The following is a 15025-nucleotide window of genomic DNA, read 5'->3' as shown; positions in this document are numbered from 1 at the left end:
CAAAATAGATGGCATCATGAGGCAGGAAAAGTATGTACATATATTGAAGCAACGTCGTGGCCAAAAGTTGAGAATGACACAAATATTAATTTCCACAAAGTTTGCTGCTTCAGTGTCTTTAGATATTTTTGTCAGATGTTACTATGGAATACTGCAGTATAATTTCAAGCATTTCACAGGTGTCAAAGGCTTTTTATTGACAATTACATGAAGTTGATGCAAAGAGTCAATATTTTTTGCAGTGTTGACCTTTCTTTTTCAAGACCTCTGCAATCCACCCTGGCATGCTGTCAATTAACTTCTGGGCCACATCCTGACTGATGTCTGCCCATTTTTACATAATCAATGCTTGGATTTTGTCAGAATTTGTGGTTTTTTGTTTGTCCTTTCACCTCTTGAGGATTGACCACAAGTTCTCAATGGGATTAAGGTCTGGGGAGTTTCCTGGCCATGGTCCCAAAATATTGATGTTTTGTTCCCCGAGCCACTTTGTTGTCACTTTTGCCTTTTGGCAAGGTACTCCATCATGCTGGAAAAGGCATTGTTCGTCAACAAACTGTTCCTGGATGGTTGGGAGAAGTTGCTCTCGGAGGATGTGTTGGTACCATTCTTTATTCATGGATGTGTTCTTAGGCAAAACTGTGAGTGAGCCCACTCCCTTGGCTGAGAAGCAACCCCACACATGAATGGTCTCAGGATGCTTTACTGTTGGCATGACACAGGACGGATGGTAGCGCTCACCTTCTCTTCTCCAAACAAGCTTTTTTCCAGATGCCCCAAACAATTGGAAAGGGGATTCATCAGAGAAAATTACTTTACCCCAGTCCTCAGCAGTCCAATCCCTGTACCTTTTGCAGAATATCAGTCTGTCCCTGATGTTTTTCCTGGAGAGAAGTGGCTCCTTTGCTGCCCTTCTTGACACCAGACCATCCTCCAAAAGTCTTCGCCTCACTGTGCGTGCAGATGCACTCACACCTGCCTGCTGCCATTCCTGAGCAAGCTCTGTACTGGTGGTGCCCTGATCCCACAGCTGAATTAACTTTAGGAGACGGTCCTGACGCTTGCTGGACTTTTTTGGGTGGACTTGATTCTACAGCAAAGCATGTAGAGGTCTGTAATTTTTTATCATAGGTACACTTCAACTGTGAGAGACGGAATCGAAAACCAAAATCCAGAAAATCATATTGTATGATTTTTAAGTAATTAATTTGCATTTTATTGCATGACAAAAGTATTTTATCACCTACCAACCAGTAAGAATTCCAGCTCTCACAGACCTGTTAGTTTTTCTTTAAGAATCCCTCCTGTTCTCCACTCATTACCTGTATTAACTGCACCTGTTTGAACTCGTTACCTGTATAAAAGACAGCTGTCCACACACTCAGACTCCAACCTCTCCACAATGGCCAAAACCATGGAGCTGTGTAAGGACAACAGGGATAAAATTGTAGACCTGCACAAGGCTTGGATGGGCTACAGGACAATAGGCAAGCAGCTTGGTGAGAAGGCAACAATTGTCGGCGAAATTATTAGAAAATGGAAGAAGTTCAAGATGGCGGTCAATCACCCCCGGTATGGGGCTCCATGCAGGATCTCACCTCGTGGGGCATCAACGATCATGAGGAAGGTGAGGGATCAGCCCAGAACTACACGGCAGGACCTGGTCAATGACCTAAAGAGAGCTGGGACCACAGTCTTAAAGAAAACCATTAGTAACACACTATGCCGTCATGGATAAAAATCCTGCAGCGCACGCAAGGTCCCCCTGCTCAAGCCAGCGCATGTCCAGGCCCATCTGAAGTTTGCCAATGACCATCTGAATGATCCAGAGGAGGAATGGGAGAAGGTCATGTGGTCTGAGGAGACAAAAATAGAGCTTTTTGGTCTAAACTCCACTCACCGTGTTTGGAGGAAGAAGGATGAGTACAACCCCAAGAACACCATCCCAAACATCATTCTTTGGGGATGCTTTTCTGCAAAGGGGACAGGACGACTGCACCGTATTGAGGGGAGGATGGATAGGGCCATGTATCGCGAGATCTTGGCCAACAACCTCCTTCCCTCAGTAAGAGCATTGAAGATGGGTGGTGGCTGGGTCTTCCAGCATGACAATGATCCCAAACACACAACCAGGGCAACTAAGGAGTGGCTCCGTAAGAAGCATCTCAAGGTCCTGGAGTGGCCTAGCCAGTCTCCAGACCTGAACCCAATAGAAAATCTTTGGAGGGAGCTGAAAGTCCGTATTGGCCAGCGACAGCCCCGAAACCTGAAGGATCTGGAGAAGGTCTGTATGGAGGAATGGGCCAAAATCCCTGCTGCAGTGTGTGTGAACCTGTTCAAGAACTACAGGAAACGTATGATCTCTGTAATTTCAAACAAAGGTTTCTGTACCAAATATTAAGTTCTGCTTTTCTGATGTATCAAATACATGTTATGCAATAAAATGCAAATTAATTACAATGTGATTTTCTGGATTTTTGTTTTAGAGTCCGTATCTCACAGTTGAAGTGTACCTGTGATAAAAATTAGACCTATACATGCTTTGTAAGTAGGAAAACCTGCAAAATCGTCAGTGTATCAAATACTTGTTCTCCCCACTGTAAATATACACACACACTACCGTTCAAAAGTTTGCAGTCACTGAGAAATGTCCTTGTTTTTGAAAGAAAAGCTAATTTTTTGTCCATTAAAATACCATTAAATTGATCAGAAATATAGTGTAGACATTGTTAACGTTGTAAATTACTATTGTAGCTGGAAACGGCAGACTTTTTATGGAATATCTACATAGGCGTACAGAGGCCCATTATCAGCAACCATCACTCCTGTGTTCCAATGGCAACCTAATGCAAGTTTATTATTTTAAAACACTTTTGCAATTATGTCTGCACAGCTGAAAACTGTTGTTCTGATCAAAGAAGCAATAAAACTGGCCATCTTTAGACTAGTTGAGTATCTGGAGCATCAGCATTTGTGGGTTCGATTACAGGCTCAAAATGGCCAGCAACAAAGACCTTTCTTCTAAAATTAGTCAGTCTATTCTTGTTCTGAGACATGAAGGCTATTCCATGCGAGAAATTGCCAAGAAACTGAAGATTTGGTAAAGTGCTGTGTACTACTCCCTTCACAGAACAGCACAAACTGGCTCTAACCAGAATAGAAAGAGAAGTGGAAGGTCCCGGTACACAACTGAGCAAGAAGACAAGTACATTAGTGTCTAGTTTGAGAAACAGACGCCTCACAAGTCCTCGACTGGCAGCTTCATTATATAGTACCTGCAAAACACCAGTCTTAAACAACATTTTCTTTCAAAAACAAGGACATTTCTAAGTAACCCCAAACTTTTATATCACAGAAATGAATCAAATACTATTTTGCATGGGAATTTCATGGGAATGAGATGCATTCGCTCCTTTATGTTTGTGTTAGTTGTGCACTAACAGTATTCAGAGTGTGGCTTTAAAATTGAGATGGTTGTCTCAAAAAGAATAGGTTTGTGGCCATTGGCTTCCACTCAATCCACAAAATTCCATAGGCATTTATAATGCATAAACTTCCCATTTATATGGCATTTATTTCCACATCAAGCTTAGACGTAACAACAGATAACAAAATACGTTTTTAAAGGATGCAAAAACATTGAGGAAAAAATTAGTTAAGTGTATGAAGCCTTTTCTGAAATTGTCTTTCCAGGTAGGTTATTCTGTTGCTCGTTCCCTGTACCAGTAGTTACCAGACTTGACAACTTTTGATTACATCTTTCATGGCCTTTATTGCTTCTATGGAACTGTCCTTCAGCGCCAACCCCAGTAGAACAGGCCTGTTGCCTGCCTCTTGTGACACAAATGTTGCCAAGTTTTTCGCACAGACGTGTGTCAAAGCCTGCAGAGAAATAAAACAAGACCGTGTGTGAGGAAGAGTGTGGGCAGCCACATACATACTCATAGCAGTCAATTACGGTAATACAATGCTACTAATATTATGAAAAATTCCAGTGGTGTCTAGCTGCTTACCTCTTCTTTTCCCAACAATACTTTGGTGGTGAACATGGGAGTGCTGATATCACCTGATCTGGAGTCAGGTGTGACTGATACTAAAGTGCCAATCTTTCCATACTGTGTGAGAACTATAAATATGTAGTTACTGAATTCTGTGCAAACAACCTGTGTGGATATTCCATTGATTGATTTCTCTGTCTGCTTTGATCTGATGAGAGGCTGAGTTGACATGGTTTTCTTTCTGTCCTGAAACAAGAAAAGACATAAGCAACACATTGAGAAAAGTAAACATTACGGAACATGATTATTCTATTGCAAAATAAACATTTTCAAAGAGTATTCTCAAGCATTTATCGCTAGCATTAAGTCAAAATACAGCATAATGAAAGTACAAGAACATTTTGACCAAGCTTTCATTCGACAACTTTGACCAAGTTCTCCATTACAACAACCAGAATCTCAGACTTGTTTTGGGTTAGATAACCTTCTACTGGGCTAATGCAGGCTGAAGAGCCAAAGTCTCGCCCTGCTGCTGTGGCATTTCATATCGGCAAGCAGAACTAGGATATTCCGAGGCCGCACTAACATATCGATGTCAGGCTGCTGCTATAGCTACGCTTGTTCGGAAAAAAATAGTCAGATACCGATAGATTTTCTAAATAGTGGTGAAATATTTCTCACCGTGTGCCTGTTTGGATCCGTTTGCCATGAACTTCAATAATAACCTTTATTGAAGGCTGTTAATTATAAGCATTGATATCGTCTGCAGTTTCTCAAGCGTCCCTCTCTAAATTTCGCACATGCGCACTGCCACTAAAGAATGAAATGACGCTGCAGGTCCTGTCGCTTCTAAGTGCAGATCTGAGATCAGCCATATTGAGCCTGTGTGCATTGGTTTTTACATTTGTAAACACAATCATGATTGTGAAAAAAAATGATTTTGGATGTGTCTGAACTGAAGGTATAGCAACGGCATATTCCATCTTCGGAATATGAATTCTAGTCTGGGTATCAGTCTGTTTCCACTCATTGTCCAACTGCATATTGAACATTGAAATTACTGAAAGGCCAGGCTCTTTGGCATATGACAGAGGACAAGGAGTGGAAACTGTGATAATTACCTGTATTCAAAGGGCGGGAAATGCTATAGAGACGCAGGTTCAACTGTGGGTATACCCGTTTTCCCACTGAAAGTTCGGAAAATAGTTCATTTTGTGTGTTAAAGTAGGCACAATAATATTGAACCAGCATAGCATATTGTTTTCGGTTTAGGCCGCACTACACCACAATGTTTAGAAGGTAACCTCGAATGCTCCTCTTGTGTCAGGGAAAGGAAAAGTAGCCTAGGGTCACTGTTCAAACACTTAAAAGACACACCCTATTCCCTCAGCTCTCAAATGAAGTGGACACCTCTGATAACGTTTCATGACGTCTGACGAGTATACACTTGCTGGGCAAGGGGTGAGGGAGGAAGGAATGATTCTTAAATGGACCACCCTTGGCTGGAAATTCGTCCCTCATTCATCCCCCGATGATTGTGTTTTTAGCCACCGGTAGCTTGTGGGTGCTTTATTATATGCACTAGAGTCAATGATGAGTGCATGTCTACTTATATTAAATAAATAAATATTAATATATACACCTACTGTATGATAGCTAGCAAACGAATTAGCTAACTAAAGTTAGCCTGCCTAGCTGGAACTTCTGAAGAAGGAAAATGTTTTATTTCTGCAATTTTCAAAAGATAACCAAACAAAAACATATTTACTCTTTACAAGACGTGTTTGTGCCGTCATGTAACTTATTTGCATTCGTTTTTGCTTACACTTGTATGTTGACTTCTCCATTAATGTTGTTTACGTTTTCGCTGACTTTTCTTAGGGGGGGGGGGGGGGGGGGGTGTACAATCGTTGTGAGTGGAATGATGGGGATAATCTCACACCATACACCTTTGTACCCTATGTTTTTATTTATTTACATCAGAGTTGGACCCTTTCCCTTTCAAACAACAAGGAGTTTTTTTCCCTGCTAGACCTGCTATCTGAAAGCGAAACCCCAGGTAGCGGGACTCAAGGACACCCGGCTGAGGTGTGCTTGATAAGGTGAAACCTCCACGAAGAACTCTCCTTTCATGTTATCTTCGTCCTCAGTCTGAGTGTCCCGCAGGAGAGCGCTTAACAATTCTGCTGAGCCTGGTCTATTTGACATTTTGTGTCATGTTCACAGTGATGACTCTTTGTGCATCATCCTGGCGCTGCACTGGCAGACTTCAGGGGAGTCTCGCTGCATCGCCTCCACCTGAAAAAAGTTGCAAAGCTTGCATTTTTGTCACCAGGGCTACGTTCCCTTCATTTGACTAACATAGGCAGGCCCCTCTCTTCACTCATCTCTTCCTGACTGAAGGAACAGCTGTCACCTTGTAGACCATATGGATGTGGCAAAAATTGGGGGCGTAGTAGCTCTGCTTGCTGTTGATGCATATTAGCTGTTAGCTGTTGCTACATTTTTCAAATACCCTCAACAATTAAGATGTTTGCCTACTTTATAGCCTACAACGTTGGTCTGCTTTTCAAGAACAGAATGAGTCTAGCCCTGCTGTGTTTGGTTCTCCAATCTCCATTCTAAGGTGTGATGTAGATTCGCACAACCCCCTCTCCCAGTATTTTGTATTATTTTGTTTGTAAATCCAACACAATTTAGAATATGATACTGTATGTTACATTTCATATGTGTAACATGTATGCTGGGAGTTGGGAAGCAAGTTCAGGGAGTGTATTTAATAACTGAATGAACATAGAACAAAATCAGAAACAAGAGTAGCGAACAGACATGAACACTGGAACAGAAACAATAATGCCTAGGGATAGAACCAAAGGAGAGACAAACTCAGCAAAAAAAGAAACGTCCTCTCACTGTCAACTGCATTTATTTTCAGCAAACATAACATATGTTCATACAAATATTTACACAACAAGATTCAACAACTGAGACATAAACTGAACAAGTTCCACAGACATGTGACTAACATAAATTGAATAATGTGTCCCTGAACAAAGGGAGGGTCAAAATTAACAGTCAGTATCTGGTGTGGCCACCAGCTGCATTAAGTACTGCAGTGCATCTCCTCCTCATGGACTGCACCAGATTTGCCAGTTCTTGCTGTGAGATGTTACCCCACTCTTCCACCTGTAAGTTCCCAGACATTTCTGGGGGGAATGGCCCTAGCCCTCACCGTCCGATCCAACAGGTCCCAGACGTGCTCAAAGGGATTGAGATCCGGGCTCTTCACTGGCCATGGCAGAACACTGACATTCCTGTCTTGCAGGAAATCACGCACAGAATGAGAAATTGGGCTGGTGGCATTGTCATGCTGGAGGGTCATGTCAGGATGAGCTTGCAGGAAGGGTACCACAAGAGGGAGGAGGATGTCTTCCCTGTAACGGACAGCGTTGAGATTGCCTGCAATGACAGCAAGCTTAGTCCGATGATGTTGTGACACACCGCCCCAGACCATGACGGACCCTCCACCCCCAAATCGATCTCACTCCAGAGTACAGGCCTCGGTAACGCGCATTCCTTCAACGATAAATGCAAATCCGAACATCACCCCTGGTGAGACAAAACTGCGACTCGTCAGTGAAGAGCACTTTTTGCAAGTCCTGTCTGGTCCAGTGACGGTGCGTTTGTGCCCATAGGCGACGTTGTTGCCCGTGATGTCTGGTGAGGACCTGCCTTACAACAGACCTACAAGCCCTCAGTCCAGCCTCTCTCAGCCTATTGCGGACAGTCTGAGCACTGATGGAGGGATTGTGATTTCCTGGTGTAACTCGGGCAGTTGTTGTTGCCATCCTGTACCTGTCCAGCAGGTTTGATGTTCGGATGTACCTATCCTGTGCAGGTGATGTTACACGTGGTCTGCCACTGCGAGGACGGTCAGCTGTCCATCCTGTCTGCCTGTAGCGCTGTCTTAGGTGTCTCACAGTACGGACATTGACATTTATTACCCTAGCCACATCTGCAGTCCTCATGCCTCCTTGCAGCATGCCTAAGGCACATCCATGCAGATGAGCAGGGACCCTGGGCATCTTTCTTTTGGTGTTTTCAGAGTCCGTAGAAAGGCCTCTTTAGTGTCCTAAGTTTTCATAACTGTGACCTTAATTGCCTACCGTCTGTAAGCTGTTAGTGTCTTAACAACCGTTCTACAGGTGCATATTCATTAATTGTTTATGGTTCATTGAACGAGCATGGGAAACCGTGTTTAAACCCTTTACAATGAAGATCTGTGAAGTTATTTAGATTTTTACGAATTATCTTTTAAAGACAAGGTCCTAAAAAAGGGACGTTTCTTTTTTTGCTGAGTTTAGTTGCTAATTAGTTAAAATGGTCAGTGATGAGATTCGAATACGCAACCTTTTTTTTGCTAGACGTTTGTGTTATAGCCTTACCTAACCTTTTGTCTTATGTAACCAAACCTAACATATCCTAATAATTTGATGTTACTATGTTACGTATAATCTATGAGTCCAGGCTGATTCATATGTAACACCGAATGAATGGTACTGAAGGGCAAATGAAACAGAGGCAGTGAAACTGACATTAGTATTTTTAAAGGTAGACTCAGCGAAATGGGGTTGCAATGAGCAGCACCGCAGATGTTGAGATGAGATGTATGACTTCGCTCTCGTACAGTCACACACAGTATCTGAATGTGCACGGGTTTGCTTCACGCTGTCACGGCGTGGTAGTCACGAGACCAAAACAGCGGAGAAATTGAGCCTCGTTGTTCAACATTCTTAGTTGTTGTGGAAATTAATCCACTATGCTGTTTACTTTCTGCATATATGTCATATCGCCGAGTCTACCTTTAAGTCCAAATGTTTCTTCTAACAAAATGCAAATCCATTTGTATTCATGCACTCGTGCAGTAGACTTGCTGAAAAAATTATTCATCATTGCACACTGCACAGATACTGTACATAACCTTTCCAATTAGGACATTATAGACTTTAGTTTTGTGCCAGGAAGACAGCGAGAGAAAAGCATGGGAGTGGCCGATCATGCAAATTAAAAAGAAAGAACAAGCTCATTCATTCATTGTTCATGAATACCTCTGGAGGTAAAGCACTACCATTTTAATATCTGTTTTATGTTCTTGTAAAACTGTGTATGGAGTTGTGTCTCTTTATGCGCCCCCACATAGGGGAGATAAGCGCGATTGTCTGACTCTGGCAGGATTTAATTAAAAGTACATTTCATCCCCAGTGTTAACTCCTACATTTCAGCACATACCTAGCCCTCTTTTGTTCCCATTCTCAACTGCATTTTCTCAAATTCATTTTATTTTAAAGCTGGTTTCTAATGACAGGGATTATATAGCCATGATTGACGTATTAAATCCATTGAATGCCTCCATTTAATAGCGAAGATACTTAAGACCAGGGCAATTAAAGTGTGATTGTCTTTATTAATTGCTATAGCTGGACATTTTTTAACAGCTATTCACATTAAATAATGTACTGTACTAGGCCTACTGACAGAATCGGGAATAATTTAATTGAAGAGAGGAGTAGGCTATTCATTTTACTGTTAAATATCATAAATATCATATATAACAGAGTTCTATTTCCTTTTATTAGTTGACATGTTTTGATAGTTCTACTGCATAACATGGACTGCTCATTGATGCACCTTTCTTTTTGCATGTATTTATTCAGCCGTCAGCCAGAGTTGAAGTGAAAAACAATATTCTTCCGGCAGACATTTTTGTTGGTGCAATCTAAGTACATCGTGAGGTCCTTTCTCTCTTCCCGGTCAATTTAATGAAGTACTTTATATGGATGGTAAACAATACATATCAAATGTTCACATTAACTGGAAGTTGTTTGTTGCAATTATATTAATAGAGAACCTGAAAAGCACCCTATTGCTAAAACCTGGTTGTCACCTCATCATTTGGCTAGTGCCCTAGCCGGCACAATAATCTCTCACTATAATGCAGGCTGCTGGCTAAATAAGCACAGCCTTACACCTAATGGTTGTCCCAGTAATTAAGAGAAGTGACTTGGCCCTCTTATGTAAGTAACTCTTTCATTCAATAAGCAAAGGATATGGAGGGGTCATGGCATCCTTGTTTTGGCATGGTGAAAAATGAGCTCTGTTCGGGTTAGTAGAAGCCTTTTATGGGTCACCTAACTCACAGATTACATAGAGATTGATATTACAAACACCCTTCAACCCACACACACACACACACATACACACACACACACACACACACACACACACACACACACACACACACACACACACACACACACACACACACACACACACAGATGAAAGCTTGCAGTGTCAAAATGTCATCTTAACTGTGAGTAATTATCTCCTAATTGCAGAAGTCACTTCCTTCCCTCCCATCACTACACTGCATTTCAAATGTATTCAAATGTGTTTCTTCTATGTGTAGCCTCATCAAGTCTCTTCGATACTGTATAAATGGATATTATGTGTTCTTTCTTTGCATATCTTTGAATGACACCTGCTTGACTATTATGTGATGTGTGATTCATTTACTATTATCTGTAAAACACAGATTCAAAATGTAATATGGTGCTTAACAATATGTTTAATTGACATTTCTGTCCTAACATCTGGAGTCTAACATCAATGATTAATTCATGGTAATGTATGGGGTGGAAATTGAGTGTACCTTCATGTCACAGTATTGAAAAACACAGCAATAGAATACATCTCTTGTTCTTGCTCTCTCTCTCACACGCAACCACACACACACACACACACACACACACACACACACACACACACACACACACACACACATTCCCCTTGTGACCACTAGAGTGCTGTGCTGTATTGCTGATAGAACTGGGGCTACTTGTCTATCTTAACAATAGACCAAACTCAATGACTATGGTCTGTATGCTATGAAACCTGGTATTCTGGGTTTCCAAATAATTCACACAAGAACACATTTTGACGTGATTCCAATAGCTCAGTTGGTTGGAGCATGGTGTTTGTAACACTAGACTGGATGATTGCAGAAAGCAAAACTCTTGAGGACTTTGCTGTGGAATGCATGGGCTTCTTTTTAATTGGCTGCCCTCTGTCATGTACATTGGTTTGTATAAGCCTCTCAGCACAGGTTAGTACATTACTAGCCTTATTTACAGCACTATTACCCGGACTACTGAGCAGGGACTGGGATTACCTTCATCAATATACAGTAGGTTAAGAGTGGATAAAATTTAATTTCTCATTATTTATTTGTTGTGGTTATTCTGAGCCATGGTACTGAGTACTTTTATTCTAATTGTGGCTGGTGTTTTGGTGTCAGGGATAGTAATATTTCTTGGCAGAATCCTCCTAAAAAATCTGCAGAAATCTGCTTCACCACAATTGATGCGCAATTTGCAAAACTGCAAATCTTTGTTGGACTGTATTTGTGATGAAGGAAAAGGAGTGTCAGTGTCAGCCTTAAACTCTCTGGTGTATAGAGCTCTATCGTTAACCGAGTAATTACAACTGAGGTTTGTGAATCAGCCATGGGTTTGGCCAGTCTCTCTCTGCTGTTGCTGTGTGGACCCACCGAGGAGGGGCTGACTAAGAAAGGGAGAAGAGGAGAGGAGAGCGAAAGAGGAGGGGAGGAGAGCAGAGGGGAGGAGAGGAGAGAGGATGGAGAGGAGAGAAGGCTGAGTCTCTCCCTCCCTCTCAGATGGTTTGCCTGTCCCGTTTTCTTTTGAAATAAAGTGCTTCTTCCCACAAAATACAAGATTGTTTCACTGCAGACCATAAATCTTCACAGCCAAGGAGAGAGAATGTTAAATTCCAGGGGATTCGGCAAATTAACATGTTAACTACTGAGAGTACCGGAATATAATGCAGTATATTTCCCTTTAGGAGCTAAGTGGTGGCAAAACATGAAGTCATTGTTTTTTCTTTTAACAAAATTAATTTCTGTTGACATGCGGTAGACTGTACATTCTCACAAGTACAGGTATACTGATTGTGAAGGGTTGCAGCTTGGATGGAGAATATAATATTTTCCATTTCGGTGCAGCCCACCAGGTTGCCTGGTGTGGTGTTATGCAATTACAATCCCCTAGGCACTTGCAGTATGTTCTTTAATGCTGTTAGCATGAAAATGAGAATGATTAACATTCTGTATTTGAATGATTAACATTCTGTATTTGACTTGCACACAGTATTCCTGGGCAATAATGTCTTGCCCCCTATTTGCTGTGGATCACCATGCAGATGTCTAGCCCCATTAGTTGCCCAGTTATCGAGGTGTGTGCACCTCAGTGCACTGTCTGCTGGTAATGGCACCCCTCATCATCTTGATTTGGACAAAGAGAAATACCCCTATTACCAAGACGCTGTTTCCAATGTGGAACAGCTCTGCCAGGGTGAAGTGACAGCAAGCCTCGCTCCACACATGATTTTGACTTGCTTATATTTCAGGGATACTAGTTGTATTCCAAGGCTACTATTTATTCAATGGATCATTGTGCACATAGACCCATTTCCTTGTTACAGAACATATTGTGAACATTTCCATAATGCTCACATTGTGCATTAGAGCTGGGTTTGCAACCTTGCGTGTCTCCCAGTTTATCATCGTAACAGGCCTCTGCTACCTCTTATCTTGGTTAACTGCTGCCTCTATTTGCTTTGCAGGGTGAGAGCCTGTGCAATTATGAAAACACAGTTACCATGAGATGGCATCAATGTCAGTTCCATCGCAAGTAAGGAGAAATTAATTAGTTACTATGACAGGACCTAAATAGTTGAATAAATTTGGTTGATGAGTTCATTAACTGTAATGTATTTCAAATGCCTCTTGACATATGTATGTAAATTACACCAAAGTAGTATGCCCTTTGGTATTGTTTAAACTCTTGGAGATATCTGTAATACCTGATTAATTTGAATAACTTTATTAGTTTGTGCCGTTGAGTGTCTTTCTGGTTTATGATGCAGCACCTCATTAAATGCAAATTGCTCCAAGGCATTATTAATGCTTTAGTTGATACATTGAAATACCATGGAATATTCACAGCAATTAATATCAGACCTTCAGTTAGCTGCAGAGCTTCTATCTAGTTCATTATTGATTGATTAATAACCTGTTTAAAGGATTTACAAAGATGGACAGCTTCACTATTGTTTTGCATACAAAGCAGTCAAGTACCTGTTTTTAAGTATGCACATTTATCATAGGATGCATTATTGCAAGGTACATTTGACTCCAGCGATATTAAAAACGCAACATAATTTCTTCCAATCTTGCCCCATTTAAGTGGTTTTAATGTATAAAAAAAACAACCGTTTTATCAAAAATAGATGATTATTCTAGGGGAAATGTTTATCAAAATGGAACTTTTACCAAGGGAATCTAATATTTCTCAACTCCCCACAACAATTATATCATGTACTTTCACTAGATTCATGTTGCCCTTTCAGTCCTTTCAGTTGTCAGCATTGACCCATATGCAGCTGTTTGAAGTCAATTGTGTCGCTGTTTCTTTGGCAGTGTCTCCAGCATTTTGATCTCTCTCTCCTCATTTTTCCTCAGCGTAATATTCACACAGGATTGTTTTGTTTCATGGCACCTCTAAATCTTCATTTCAAATGTAGACAATTCAAGTGTTATCTGCAGCCCTGGGTGTACCCTGAAACACCCAGCGAATCCAAAGCAATTCACTACTGAACAGTCTCAAGGTGGCTACATTTTTAATGACTTTTGGTTTTTAATTGAACACTGAGACATTCTCGAAGCCCTGAAGAGGCCAGGGTGGAGGAGATCCAGAATGTGGAGCAGTGCATGCATAGTCTGTTTTGTTTCTCTTTATTATATGAAATTAGAATAGACCTCCTTTAATTCCCAGTAATTTACAATCTCCAATTAAGTTCAGCTTCCACAAACATAGATACACAACGTTATCTAGAATAGACCTCCTTTAATTCCTAGTAATTCACCATCTCTGTTTAAGTTCAGCTTCCACACATATAGATATAGAACGTTATGAGATGACGATGACAAATGAGGTAAATAATGTAATATAGCTTACAGCATTTCACACTTCTGAGAGGGGTGTGAGACTTCATATTTCATGTTAGATCAAACCACACATGGTATAAGATGTATATATCAGAGAGCTCAGACTCATAGTTCAGGTCCCATAGCCTGCTTTCTATTTAGTGTAGATACGCATCTGATTAAACCCAGTGATGAATGCATTTTATCAAGATGCCATTAGAAAGGCTGCTGTGCACTAGTGATTGGGGGAGAAATAGATAGTTACATATTGGGATATTTTTGGGGGACGTTATATCATATGGTATCATTTTGACAATTTTGCAGTATTATTTTTGTGCTAGTTGGCTGTACCTGCACCAAAACTCTAGTATTTTTCCTTCATAGCTTGTTCTGCATATTCCTTTTAATTAGGGGGCCATTTTCAGTTCTTTTATTTCCATATCTGATTTCAAAACTTGTTTTCTCATGGCTTTCTTCTTTCTCACTTGTTCCTCTACAGCAGACATATGGTGAACAATATGTTCGGAACATCGAATTGCAATAAAATCAAAGTATCGAATTGCAATACATATAGAATTGTGAGATTCGCAATACATAATGTATCAGCATCTAAGTATCGTGCTAATACCTTTGTACAAGATGGCGCCGGAGAACAAGGCTGACATTTTATGTATTCCTAACCAACTGTGTTTTTTTTGTTCGTTTCTTTGCCTTGTTTGTAACTTATTTTTTTCTAACCTATTTTGCACATAATGTTGCTGCTACCATCTCTTATGACCGAAAATAACTTCTGGACATCAGAACTGTGATTACTCACCACGTACTGGCAGAACCCTTTTTTCCTTTAACGATTCCGACAAGCCTGACGTGAATGATACACTGCTTTCCCTGGAACAGGCCCAGATCCCCGTCATTTGTGCGAAGAGAAGGCAAAGAAAAAGAGGCGGGCTGCTTTCTGAGAATTCGT

The 15025-nt window shown here is 41.0% G+C and overlaps 1 protein-coding gene across 2 annotated transcripts; it reads right to left on the bottom strand.

Annotated features, from left to right (window-relative positions):
- Positions 1–3542: 3542 nt before the first annotated feature.
- psmg3 (proteasome (prosome, macropain) assembly chaperone 3) lies at positions 3543–4832 on the bottom strand. 2 transcript variants are annotated; one of them, XM_021624931.2, is made up of 3 exons: positions 4680–4832; positions 4014–4244; positions 3543–3882 (listed from the first exon to the last, which is right to left on the bottom strand). In XM_021624931.2, exons 2-3 carry the CDS (start codon positions 4227–4229, stop codon positions 3730–3732), a joined length of 369 nt encoding a protein of 122 aa, XP_021480606.1. In that variant the 5' UTR covers positions 4230–4244; positions 4680–4832; the 3' UTR covers positions 3543–3729. The 2 variants fall into 2 exon arrangements, with proteins under 2 accessions (XP_021480606.1, XP_021480607.1); XM_021624932.2 differs by having other exon boundaries at positions 4014–4239; positions 4680–4825.
- Positions 4833–15025: the final 10193 nt, after the last annotated feature.

This window comes from Oncorhynchus mykiss, chromosome 12 (genome assembly GCF_013265735.2).
Source record: "Oncorhynchus mykiss isolate Arlee chromosome 12, USDA_OmykA_1.1, whole genome shotgun sequence".
Lineage (NCBI taxonomy): Eukaryota > Metazoa > Chordata > Actinopteri > Salmoniformes > Salmonidae > Oncorhynchus > Oncorhynchus mykiss.
Note: the sequence above shows the minus strand (reverse complement) of the source record. Positions and strands in the feature narration are given on the sequence as shown.